Raw genomic sequence first — 14,278 nt, 5'->3', positions numbered from 1 at the left:
ATACACCAAAAATTACTGGCAGCCCTAGAAATATTTTTTAGTGAAAATTTGGTTTATTGAATCATTTAGTATTTAAACACTTAATTTACGATATTAAATTCACAATTCTTCTACAATACTTTTCTATTCAAAGTCTGAAGATGTTTTCCTTCCATTTCTTCTCTCATTTCACAGTTAAGAAAACAGAGGGTGAGCAATTCAGTCTAGAGCAATCCCAAATTATACAAATTATTACTTTCTGAGTCAAGTCTGGACTCGAATATTCAGGCTAGTAATTATAACTTATGATTTTCTTTTAAAATATGTGTTGGTCAACAAGTAACAAAAGTAATTTGAAAGTATCATTAATATAGATATGTAGATGATGATTAAATTTACTTATTATGTTTTAAATTTTAATTACAAATCACCTTCCAGTTCAAACTCTGCAATGTGTATAATTCAAATATTTAGTTTGCTAAATACAAATTGAAAGTGAATTTGATCTATTTTATAACTAATTGTACGAATATGAAGCAGTCATCAATTGGTAATTATTATAAGTAATAGCAGGAGTCATAGACCTGTGATTATTTTAATTAACGCATTTATTCCTTTGACCCATTTTTCACTCTTACTCAAGAGCAAATGTTACTGTGTTCATGAACTGAAAAGATGAAGTGAAAAATGACCATTTTCCCTCTGATGTAGAACAAATATTACCGTGCTCATGATGACTTGAGGCTCAATTAGGGAATTAAGTCTAAAATCATGAGGTTCGAAGAACTTTCACAGAAAGTTCAATATGAGCCAAGTCTGGTAGCCCTTTTCCACTCAGAGTCTGAGGTCCCTGATTATCTGCCACAGTGCTCATTTTTTGTAGATGCCTGAGAAAAGAGCTTTGGAGGTTGTTCAACAAAGATGGGGTAGAAATTTAAAGGCTATAAATGGGGGGAGCGATCCGTATTTGTAGGTGTTATACTATTATACACAAGAGATTTGAAAAAACCCACCAGAAACCTTCTAGGATCATTCAAGCATTTCAGCAAAGAGGCAGGGTACAGAATCAGTTTGCAAACACCAATAGCCTTTCTACACACCACCAACAATCACATTGAGAAAGAGATCATGGACACGTTGTTGTTGAAATAACATCAAAGACAAGTTACCTTGGAATAAACCTAGCCAATGAAATAAAATACCTCTTCAAGTAAAACATCAAACATCTTTAAAAAGAGGTTGAAAAAGACACTAAAAAATATAAAGGCATCAAATGCTCAAGAATTTGCAGAATTAATATGGCCTTTCTATATAATTAGTTTGCATATCTAATACAGTCCTACTCAAAATCCCCAAAATATTTCTTAGAGCTATAAAAAAAAAGCTCTAAAATTTATATGGTACCGAAAGAGACCACAGATAGACAAAGAAATCCTGTACAACAAAAAATAATTCTCAGAGAATTGGACTCCAGATTTCAAGCTGTATTACAGAGGCACTGTAATTAGACAATACAGCACTGGAAAAAACAGTCATATATATCAATCAAATAAAACAGAAGATATTTAGTCATCCAATATTTGACAAAGAGGACAATAGCATTTAGTAGAAAAATCAACATCAACAAGGTACTGACTGGGAAAATCGGATGTCCACATGCAGAAGCATAAAACTATAGACATATTTATCACACTGCAAAAAATTATCTTCAAGTGTATCAGGGACTTCAATTTGAAACCTGAAATCCTAAAAATGCTATAAAAAAGCACTGGCAAAACCGAACTCTCTGAATATGGTGGACAATGAGGGCTGCTGAGAAGCCAAGGACAATGGCACTGGGTTTTGATCCTACTGCATGTACTGGCTTTGTGGGAGCCTAGCCTGTTTGGATGCTCACCTTCCTAGACCTGGATGGAGCGGGGGGAGGATCTTGAACTGCCTACAGGGCAGGGAACCCAGACTGCTCTTTGGACTGGAGAGGGAAAAGGAAGGAGTGGGGCATGGGGATGGGGGAAGGGGGAGGAAAAAGGGAGGGAAGGAGGAGGCGGAAATTTTTAATATAAATAAATTAATTAATAAATTAATAAATAAATAAACAGAAAGCACGGGCAACTCTGTTTAAGATACAGGTACAGGAAAGACTTCCTGAAAAGTTCTCCATTTGCCCAGGAACAAAAGGCAATAATTGACAAGTGAAACCTCATAAAACTAAAAAGCTTCATGCAGCTAAGGAAACAATGAAATTATTGAAGAAGAAATCCTCAGACTGGGGGAGAATCTTTGACAGCTACACCCTTGACAGAGGACTAATACCCAAAATAGATACTGAACTCAAAAAAAATGAAACATCAAGGAAGTAAATGACCCATATAAAATATGAGCTGATAATTAAAAGCTGTTCTTCATACTCATCAATTATGAAAATGCAAATTCAAGCAACTCAGAGATTTCATCTCACCGAAGTCATAACATAACTGACACCGATTACGATGAGTTGGCTGAGAAGGGGAACTCTCATTTACTGTTGGTGTTAATGTACACTGGTACAATCCTTCTGGAAACCATTGTGGGGAATCCTCAAAACACTAAAAGTCAACATACCACAACCCAGTGGTATCACTCTTTGGCGTATCCCCAAAGTACTCAAATTCCAACCCCTCAGATACTTTCTCACCCTTGCTCATTGTTGTCCTATTCACAATAGCTAAGGAATAGAAACAACCTTAATATCATTCAACAGATGGATGGATAATTAAAATGTGTTGCATATACACTACGGAATATTATTCAACTCTAAAAGTGAAATGACATTTGAATGCAAATAGATGGTTCTAGAAAATATTAAATTGAAGGCAATCCAGAGAATATTAGATTGAGAGACAAACCTCACAGCTTCTCTCTCATTTGTGGATCCTGGCTCCTCACACGTGAGTATGCAACACCAAGTCATTAGCAGAAACCAGGAAAGTGTAAAGGAGCAATGGGCAAAAGGGAGATTCTGTGAGAGAAGTAGGATACAAGTGACTGGAAGTGGCAAATGAGGAACAGGGAAGTAGGCCGTAAGTGTGGAGGCAGGTGCGAAGTCAGTAACAGAAAAAGAAGGAAGGGATAACAACACGAAAATTGTTTGATAAGTCATATGAATTTATATTTACCAATAAGAATACAGAATATTGCCATTTGGAATGTGTACTAACAAAACTCCAGTACCCGTCATGAGAAATCTCTTGTCCTATGGTTGATCAGTTTGTCACGATAGTCCAAATAACTCCCAAAGCAATATAAGCTCATTCTTGTGTGCCCTCAGAATTTGAAGGAAAGTCCCTATTAGTGACGCCCATGCACACTTAAGGGATAGGATTCAGAATTCTCAAAACTGTACCTAAATGCTTCCTTCTCTTATCTAGAGTCTATGGTGTCAGAAATAACTGTGTAAGTTGCTACGGACATTAACAATCAGCAGTCCTGCCTATTTGGGAAACTATAAGCCACAACAATGACCAGCATAACAAGATATCCATAAAGGTGCAGTAGTGGTATTCACATGTGATTGTCATCCAATAACTGTGTAATGAGACTGAAGACCCACTCAATAGGATGAAAGGTATGCCTGGTTGTAGAAACCTAGCTAATTTCATGAGACTACTGAGGACAGTGCCTTAAAACAAAAAATATTGCTACCACTTAGATAGATTGGTATGTTTCTTTAACAACTTTTAAAATCTTATAACCATAGATAAGTGTTTGTGTGTGTGTGTGTGTGTGTGTGTGTGTGTGTATAATCGAAGATTCTCTCTGTAGCAAACAGGGGCATCACAGAAAATTTTAACTGGATACAATGAGAAATGAATGAATTGTGGCGAATTCAGCCCCAGTGAATATATCTGCAGCGCAGCTACAGCATCTGTGGCTCAGGGAGCATCACATAAGAAGGGACGGAAGGATTACAGGAGTCAGAAGGCCAGGAATTCTGTGTCTGTAAGACTGCCTCTTTAGAAAGGGCTGAGTATACAAAACCTGAACAAAATGTCAATAGGCATACTATCACAGAATAGGAAAAATCTCACAGGGTTCTTTCCCTAGGGGAAATAAATACCAAGCAACTAAGGTTTGGATAGAGAGGGAGAATTAGTCTCTCCCAAGGATGAGCTCTCTGCAATTATGAGGTCAACTCTGAAATCATACACACATACTCTTACACACACACTAATAAAAACAGACTCAGCAGGTTGGATCTATACTGTCTACATCATATACAAAGAAAGAAACTTTCAATTTGATACATGATGCCAGGGTCAAGGAGGGGGTTGGAAGAAGTGGATACCAGAAGAGGTAGAGTGAGGAAAAGAAAAAGAAAAACAAATGGCATAATTATATTCTAATTAAAAATTGCAAACGCAAAGATTGAATGAACATACATTAGCTTCATTTTTGGGGGGAGGGCATTTATTTGGGGGCAAAATGTGACTTTCTCCTTCATATCTTTACCATACCATAATGAAGTGAAATTCAACACGTGTATTTATGCCTAACTGCTTTGTCCGCTTTTTTGTGTAAAGATGTCTTTTATGACACTACTCAACACTGTCGTGTTTTCTACGTTGTTTTATTTTTATTTTCTCGAATTATCTCTAACATATTCTCCTCTTAGAAATACCTCGAAATCACCATCCAAGTGTCTGGACAGTGTATCAACAAATGGATGAAGTTGAAAAGATAAGCATATACAGCAATTATTTCATTGTTGATTGTTTTCTTTGGATTACTTTTAGGCAGATCCCCAGATATAAAAATAATTGGATCAAGTAATAAAAACTCTATTCTAGGAATTAATATATATTTATAAATTCTTTATACATTTATAAATCAATCCACCCTATGCACCATAGAATTTTCTGAATTTTCACTTTCATTACTTACACTAATTTTTATCAAACCTTTTCCAGCGATAACACAGAACATTCAAGAAATACACATTTTCTCATATAAACACAGTGTTCTCATAAAAAGAAGAAACACTTATAGAAGGAACTTTGAAGGAAATCTTTATCTTTAAATTAATTCTCTTTAAAGTGCATATAGTGGTCTATTCTCCTGCTATAATGCAGATATAATAATGTAGCCTCTTACTTTTGGCATTCATCTAAAGCTAGCACATGAGGGTGGTCGTCCTCTGACATGGTGATGACTGCTTCCCTGTCAATCGCTCCCGGCTGAGTCTGGTCTACTGTGTGCCTGGTGATGGATGACGTGCTGGAGCTGGTCCAGTACAGAGTGTCCCAGGCTCTGTGATAGGCAAGACCCTCAACAGATCCCACATCTGATGGAAGAAAGTAGACAATAAACCACATTTTAATTAAAAAAATGCCTTTTGACAAAAACATTATTCAAGATATATACAAAGACCTTATTTTATCAACCATATGTCCACAATCTTTGTGAACTAAAAACACAAATGTGATTCCTATAAGTAATATATTGCAACATATAGTATGTGACAGTTGAATTGATATGTGCATATATTTGCATGTGTGTGTGAGGTATGGTGGGAATAGTTTTATAAAATAGCAATTAACATGAAAACCACAAATATCTTATTTCCTTTTGGTGTAAGAAAATGATGGTATTCCATTTGTGCCTCAATAATTAATTTTAATAAGTCAGAGAACACAACAACTTAAAACATTCTGAAAATCACTGGTATTCAAGACTACATAGGTTCAGTAGTGGTGAGTTTTCTTCTAATGTTGCAGATCTAGGGATTTCAAGCGTAATCAAACACATCAGACTGACAGTAACATCAGAAGGCAGATCAGCAGCTGACTTGTTGCTGTCAAAGACGCTAGATAATATTTTAATAAGCTAGCTGACAAGTTGTTCCGTCCTATTCTGCTAATCTGTTATAAAAAACACAATGAGTTGAAATGAAATGATCTCTAACACATATTGCATATATCATGAAAGGGCAAATAGTGGTACAGATTCTAATACACAAGAGTAGCAAGTTGAAAGGCACAACAAGCATGTCATCATGACTCCATTACTCCATTCCATTCCCTTGACAGCAAAGCAGTTCAACTGTTCTCTGAATACACCTTTGTACATTATAATCCTTATTACTCATATTCCCATGTTCAGTATGATAAAGTTATATCCGCATCACATCCAGACATATAATTACAGCACAGAGAGAACAGAGTGGAAGGGGAAACTGCAGTTAGGATATAAGACACATAGATAGATAGATAGATAGATAGATAGATAGATAGATAGATAGATAGATAGATAGATAGATGATAGATATAAATATAGATAGATTATAGATAGATGTAGATATAGAAAGATAGATAGGTGATAGATAGAGGATAGATAGATAGATAGATAGATAGATAGATAGATAGATAGATAGATAGATACGACAAAATGGGGTGAAAGGATTTATTTTCACATATCTAGAAGTTAGACAAAGTTAAATAGTGTTTCATGGGAGTATAAATCAATGATTAAGGCTTTTGGACCAGATTTCTTGCATATGTTCAAGTTTTAGACACCTGTTTAGATCTTCTACATTATAAGGAATATTTAGGAATATCACAATAAATAACTATCACTATCTGCTGAAAGAACCAAATATCTGCTACAAAATGAAGGCTGTTTTGAACAAGTCACTTTATTTTCTGAATCAATACATCCTGAACATTCTTTATTTTCACTTTTCTAAGGAAACTGAAATTTGTCTCCATAGGACTCAAAATGTTAAGGCAAAATTTTTACTTCAGATCTATCTACATCCAAACCTTTTTCTTAATACTTCCTCCTTTGGAGTTGTACTGAAGACAACTATTGCTTATTTTCAATAGAAAACTGCATGGTAACAAATGAATAAATCCTTTGGTCACATCTTGTGTGACTAATGAAATTGTAGAACAAGCAATTTGCCATGATAACCTCCACTCACAAAGTAAACAATGAGTTAGTATAGAAACTTAGGCTAGAGACAATGGAAGGAAGACCCTAAAACACATCTGTTCAGGTGATTTCATTTGAATAACTTGGTACATTTTGGGAGTGAGTATGTGGCTAATAATTATCCAAGGCACTTCAGATATCAATTAAAAGCATCTTGCTTGCTTTGTTGGCATATTTATATATTTTATAACATATATAATTATACTAAATTTACTGACAATGGCTTTAGCATTGAAATTCTTTATCATTCATGGCTAGAATGAGACATAGCACAACTCTGAACTCAGAGCAAGCTGAATCATTCTTCGTTCGTCTTGCATATCCCTGTGCAGGAAAATGTCCTCTTTCTGTCCATTTTCCCCTGCCAGTCAAAAAAGAAAGTCACTGGTATGTCAAGTGAGAAAAGGTAGATCTCCTCTTCCATGGGTAACAAATGCAGAGCACGGAAGAACATAGTGTGTCTAAGTATTCAAGGCATTTGTCTTTGAGTTTGTTTCTTCGTATGACAACTTGACTGTGATGGTTTAAATAAAAACGTGCCCCGTAGGCTCCGATTTGAATTCTTAGTCCCTAGTTTTTGTTACTGTTTTGTGAAGCTTAACAAATGTAGCTTGCTGAAGGTAATATGCCATTTGGGGAAGACCTTGTAGTTCAAAATCCAAGGACCATTCCCAATTTGCTTTTGTTGCTTCCAGCTTACTGTTTAAGATTAGGGTACTCAGCTTGTGATTCCAACTACTGTACCAACAAATTACTTCCCTTCTTTTCAGTGACAGACACTTAATCCAGTGCAACCATATGAAAACAAAACTCTTCTTTCTATAAGTTGGCCTCATCATAGAATTTTATCACAACAATATAAAATTAATTAGTTCACTGATAGTTCAATAAATTGGAATCTGATACTATATTTTACAAAGTTTCAGTAAGCATTTCTTCTACCCCTAAAAGAATTCCCCACAAAAAAAAGAACAAACATGAGTTTGCATATAAAATTAAATGACACCTTTCAAAAGTGTGGAGTTTATATGGTATTCTATGCACATATGCACAATCGCCTGTGTGTATAAGCAAATCTTATGATAGTTTTCAATATTGTGGCATCATATGGTGTGTATATATCGACATGTGCACACACCTGTATGTGTTTTCTCAATGAGCTTTCTAAATTGGTCCATCAAACAGAGTAAGAAGTTTGAGATTCTGATCCTAGTACGCATTTGGATAGTTAGCATAAAATGGTTATTTCTGTGATCAGTTAGTTCAGGAGGTTGGTACAGAGTTACATACTCCTGGATCTTAAGATAACAAGTCTGCTCCAGAAACTCCACATTTCTCTGCACAGACAATAATTATGTTTGGGGGAGGGGATATTGTGAAATCAGAGCTTCCTTACCATATACACCTGCTATCACCTAAGTAAATAAGGAATCCTTTCTTCTTTACCTAATTAAGATGTATCAGTTTGTCTTAATCAAGAGAGACCTAGTTGGTGTTATAAAAATGAGAGGGGTGCTAATGAATGAATGAATGAATGAATAGAGCTGAAAACGTAGTTAACACCACGTACACAACTACTTCCTTTATACTAATGTCTATATTAATAGTGGTAAAATTGCCACTTGTCACCTACCAATAAATTCTTTAACAAATAGCCTAAGGACTTCACTTGAGAGTAAATTTCTCTCTGTTCTAGTTTGCTTTTTGTTATAATAATAAACACCTGAATCAGAAAGAATTTTGGTAGGAAAAGGTTTACTTCAGCTTACAGATTTTAGCTTATCTTGAATGGATGACAGAGCAGAGACTCAGGAAAGTGTCATGGAACTTAGACATAGAACACATGGGATCAATGCTGACTGATTGCGTTTCACATACTCAGCTAATTTTCTTACGGTGTAGGCTAATCCAGAGAGGGATGGATCCTACTCCATCAACCAGCAATTAAAAAACTATCCCCAAGGACTTGCCCATTTGTGATAAAAGCAATTTTTCTGCCTAGGCTCCCTCTTCCCAAGTAACTCTAGTTTGCATCAAATTGACAAAAACTAACCAACACAATCACATTACAATTGATGAGGAATGGTAGCCTAGCCATCCCCTATGTGTATGTGTATATTGCTATAAAGGTAGGAGAAGAATTCACCTAATGGAAAAATAAGTGTATTTTCAATGACTCTGCCCCTTCTCTGTCTAAAAAGAATTTAGTACAAAGTCAACAAGAAGTGTTTATGTCAGGAACATACTAAAGCAGAAAAGAGTCTTGTGCTACTGTTGATTGGGTACTATGTTCCTTCTCAATGCATTATGCCTTGGGCTGAAGGACCTGAGTTTACTGTCTGAGACTATACCATTGATGTGGAACAATCCAGGCTTTTATGGATTGTTTGTTTGAATAATCTAAGTTATTTTGACAAAGTGAAATAGCTTTAATTTATAACCACAGGAAAAAGCTTAAAGTAAGTGCCTTGTGGACATAATACTCTCCACATGTCTTAACTTTGCTGTTCCCCAAAAAAGTGAAATTCTAAGTTAGTTTCAGAATTTTCTTTTGTTATTTTTAAATAATTTATGTAGCTCCTCTTTGATTTGTGCCTAACAAAGCACTGCTTTACTTATATTAGATCTAAATTGTATCATTTTATTAAAAATATTTCAGTACACTTTTCTCTCTTTCCCTCACAATCTCTACAATTCATTAACAAAGTTGTATGCTTATTAAGAAATATAGAGTCAATTCTAAGTACCTACAACTGACATGGACATTTAAAATGAAATATATTTAACCTCCATCACCTATATAGTCTTACATACCCCACAGGAAAGTGGAGGCAGAGTTAAACGATGGGTAGTAATACAAGACAAAAGGAACCAGTAGCCTGGAAAAGAGACAAGGAAGTAGACATGCATGATACTGACATGCCAGGTAGGGCAATCATAACTTCTCCAGCTCCAATCAGATTAAAGAATTTTCATGCTTTTCTTCATTGTAAACAAAATAAAAAAGGTATTAGCACATTCCTGACATTTTGCTAATGTCAATTGATTTACAAGATTGACAAAACTAGATTCAAACCCTAACAGATACCACAAAGCCTTTGGATAAACAGCTTTGAAATTAGAGCTCTACATGGCAGAAATTTGGAAAGGCGAAATAAATCTTTGGACCTTGTGTACTCAAGCGATGTCTTAATTATCTCAATCATAGTCAACCTAAACTCCAATGATCCTGGAACAGTCTAACTTTATTTACCTGGGTCTCCTTGACTGACCTCCAAGTTCTTAAATTCAGCAAGATTAGAGACTCTAAACAGTTCAATGCTCTGAAAGCAGTCAGATTTACTAGATACCAACCATATGATAATTTTTGATTCCCATCCTGAGAAAAGACTATCAAGTAGACAGACAGATAAAAGCAATCTTGGAGGCAATTTCAGATAGAACTTCAATTTCTCTGATGACATCAGAAAGGGAATTATCACAACTCTACTCTTTCTTAGTATTTAAACCCATATGAAAAATAGAGGTATCTGGGCTTTGTTGAAGCTCATTGAGGAAAATCTTTTTCTCCTTGCTCGAAAGAAAATAATCAGATTGTACCTATAACCTTGTTGAAAACTTGATGTTCCACATGGGCTAAAATACTGTATACCATTGTGATCTCTCTTAATAATTAATCTAGTTATGCCATCAGTCACATAAGCAGGAGACGCTATCTCTGGAAAGCTGATTCATCCTGCCAACATGCTAAGCAGATGAGAGGAATAATGCCACTTAATGTGATAACATGGTTACATATTCTCCATAACTGCCTCCTTTTGTGCAGTTTGCCTTCAGATATTAACTGCTAAGATTCCAGCTTTTCTGAGTTCTCCCATCTTCTACTGCTTTCTATTTCCATTCTTCTTTGGACACTAAGTGTACTTTCGCTGGCTTTCTTGGATTTCCAAGTTGTGTTTTTTTTTTTGTTTTCTGTTTTTTCTTTTTGCTTTTTTTCTGAAGACCCTTGTGCCCATTGATTTGCCTGCAAAACTTCATTGGGGAATCTGGCAGTTTCTCAGAATTCTAAGTGAAAATGATTATTTTTTCTTTAGAAACGAGCTAAAATAAAAAAAAGCATACTTGCCCTGACATTCTGCACATTTTCATTTTCTATGATGATATCCCACAACACACACATATATATACACAAACACACACATACATATAAACACACACAAACACATTATTGTTGAACATGCCTACTTTTATGGACTCTCACTTAAACTGTATGATTCTTTTCTCATCTGCGACTCCCTCTGCCTGACAGCTGTCAAGATTTAGTATGCCTTATCTGTTATTTTACTCTTAAATTCTAATAAAATTGCCCTAAGGCTTTTTTCTGACTCCATTTTAAAAAATATTTTTATCAACAAAACCAAGAGAAACAAAAGGGATGATCCCTTATTACAGTAACTATGGAAAAAATAAAGGAATTGTTAAAGTATCCAGGCTGCAAAGCAAAAACAAAAATTATAACTATGGGTGTCAGACTCTCATATTTACAAAATGTCAAGTTACTGGGAAGTGACTTATTGAAGAATAGAAGCTTTTTAAATGATCATCATTATAACAATACTGTAAACAAACATACAAAAAAAGACATTCAAAATAATAATGTGACCGAATGTAGGAGGTAAAGTAGAAAACTGTTGGATCAGACCATCTTCTGCACATCTTCCTGTCTTATGTAAGATGATAAAAGTACACACAGAAAAAAAAAGAAAAAAGAAACTGCAGACACATGGAGTTCATCAAAGTTAAAAATGTACATGCTTAGCCAGGCGGTGTTGTTATACTTCTTTAATTCTAACACTCAAGAGGCAGAGGCAGGCAGATCTCTGAGAGTTTGAGACCAGCGTGATCTACGGAGCAAGTTCTAGGACAGGCTCCAAAGCCACAGAGGAATCCTGTCATGAAACAAAACAAAACAAAACAAAAAAAAAAAAAAACAAAAAGAAAAAAAATGTTCATGCTTCAAAAGATATCACTACAGTTCTTCGCAAAAGATTTCACTCATATTAGAAGAAAAAATATTTGCAAATCATTTCCAACACAACAGACATATTATTTTAAATATATCAAAGAGCTCCTACAACTCAAGAAGAAAGTAGCATATAAGGCAGATGGGATGTGATCAAAGCCTATGAATAGATATTTTTTAAAAGGTATACAAACAGCTGGCAGCCACATTAAAGTGGATCAACATTCCTAGCTACAAGAAACACACCAATAAAAATCACACTTCATTTCCACTATAATGCCAATAACAAAGACAGGTTTTTGCAAAGCTGTTGAAGAACTGAAAATATCACACATTATTGATGGGAATGAGAAACTGTTCAATCTCACTGTAAAATATTTTGAATATGGAGTCAGCATATTTCAGGCAATTTTAATGGTAGGTGTAAATCCAAGAGAAATTAAAGCATGCATCCAAGTACACTACTTTCCACAGCAGCGCTGCTCATAACAACCAGAGGCAGAAATCATCCACATGCCAATCAAATGACAAGTACATGAATAAGGTAAAAATATGATACAATGGAGTGCCATTAAGGAATAAAATATGAATGTCTGGTATATAATTAAACACAGGAAAGTCTTAAATGTATCGTACTGAAAAAAAATAGGTAAGTTGTAAAAAAAATATGTGTATTTTCTTTTCATGTTCTTGTTCCTTCTTTATTTTAAAAAAGTTTTTTCTTTTTTCATTTTACATACCAACTCCAGTATCCCCACACCTAAATCCCATCCCAACCCCCACCCACTCCTCAGAGGGTGGTATCTCAAGTTGAGGCAGGACCAAGCCCCTCCCCCTGTATCAAGGCTGAACAAGGTGTCCTAGCATAGGGAATGGGCTCCAAAAAGACAGTTTATGCCCTGAAATAAGTCCTGTTTCTATTGTCAGCCCCCCACAACAGATCAAGCGACAGCATATGTGCATTTTCATAAAATTTGAATTATTAGTCTTCTTTTTAGCCAATTCTCTTTCCTGACTCCTATGTGAGCAACAAATGATTCTAGGAGACCCCAGCATTGTAAGTTAAGTGGAAGGTTAACTCAAAGTGGGACTGTGGGATGCAATTTCTGAGAAACTGTCACCCATGATTGGGTAAGATTTTACAGAACTAGGTTATATGGGAGTGACCAGTGTTTCTGTGTGTAAACTCTTACATGTCACTCAAGTTGGACAATTTTTGTTCATTAATTTGGTCTCTCCTTTTCGCTCTGTCTAATGTTTGTTCCTTCCTGGAAAACATTAAAGGAGAAAACCTCTGCTTGTACTTAAATCACATTAACAGCTTTATTCCTCTATTCATCATCTTAACCTTCGCATTCTTAAATTCTGTCACAATTAGAAGATCAATAATTTTTCACGAATCTAATTTACTAAAAGCTAACTGTTGAAAAATCAATAATATTGTCTATTTTTTTTAACCAAAAAGCAATTCTATTGTAAGGAAACTTTTTCTTTTTTTAAAAAAAATTATTGAGTGCATACCTTGAACACAGAGAATTCCTGGAAAAATTCAACAAGTATTGTAAATGTTGGGAAAACAATGACATGGTCCCAAAACACTATTGTTTATGAAAATAACAAACTAGGACTAATGATGAAAAAAGGGTGTCATTTAAAGCACCTGCTGGCAAAAAGATTCCTCTCTTTCATACACTTAGAACCATGGCGGGGGGCGGGACCTCAAGAGAAAAAAGAGAGTATAATTCACCAGAAGGGGCTAAGTGAGAAATAATTCTAATCTTCCCTTTCCTATCTTTAATTATTCTTCTTATTAAAATAACTGTTTTCCATAAAAAAAAACTTGCTTGCTGGAATGTGGCACTGTGTTCAACAAAGGCACATTTTATCATTTGCCAGGCAGCGTTGATTCTCTTGTTGGAGAGCGTTTCAAATATTTTCACGGCAGAAGGGAATCTCTGCTTTACATTGTACAGAAGAACGGTTCTATTTATTAATTTTCCCCAAACCAGAGTGTTGCATTTACTGAAAGTTGATATAACCAGTCCAGCCAAAGTGATTATTTCCTGGGTCAATGAAGCTGATGTTACTGATGAATATCTCTCTATGCCTGAGTTCCCTCCTGCTCCACTCAGCCAATGTTACAACCTTCCTGTTCTATTTTTCAACGGAGGAGCAGTCATAGAAACAAGTATGTCACCCTGTATCCTCAACAAGTGGCTGGAATGGTAGATCCAAAGGTGACTATTTCCCTCTATCAGAAGAAGTCACTTTCTTTCTGTCTGGCAGAGGGGACAAATGGCCACCTAT

At 35.4% G+C, this 14,278-nt stretch overlaps 1 protein-coding gene across 7 annotated transcripts in view; it reads right to left on the bottom strand.

The window, feature by feature from the left end:
• Lrp1b (LDL receptor related protein 1B) overlaps positions 1-14,278 on the bottom strand; it is a 1,777,797-nt gene that overhangs the window by 334,059 nt on the left and 1,429,460 nt on the right. For all 7 annotated transcript variants that reach the window (XR_009056008.1, XM_057755646.1, XM_057755649.1 and 4 more), the window contains exon 42: positions 5,110-5,299. Coding sequence is in view for 6 of the 7 variants with exons in the window: in XM_057755646.1 (XP_057611629.1) it covers positions 5,110-5,299 (190 nt within the window). In the remaining variant the exon portion in view is untranslated. The remainder of the gene's footprint in view (positions 1-5,109; positions 5,300-14,278) is intronic.

Source organism: Chionomys nivalis, chromosome 22 (genome assembly GCF_950005125.1).
Source record: "Chionomys nivalis chromosome 22, mChiNiv1.1, whole genome shotgun sequence".
NCBI lineage: Eukaryota > Metazoa > Chordata > Mammalia > Rodentia > Cricetidae > Chionomys > Chionomys nivalis.
The sequence above is the reverse complement of the archived record's forward strand: the minus strand, read 5'-3'. Positions and strand labels throughout refer to the sequence as shown.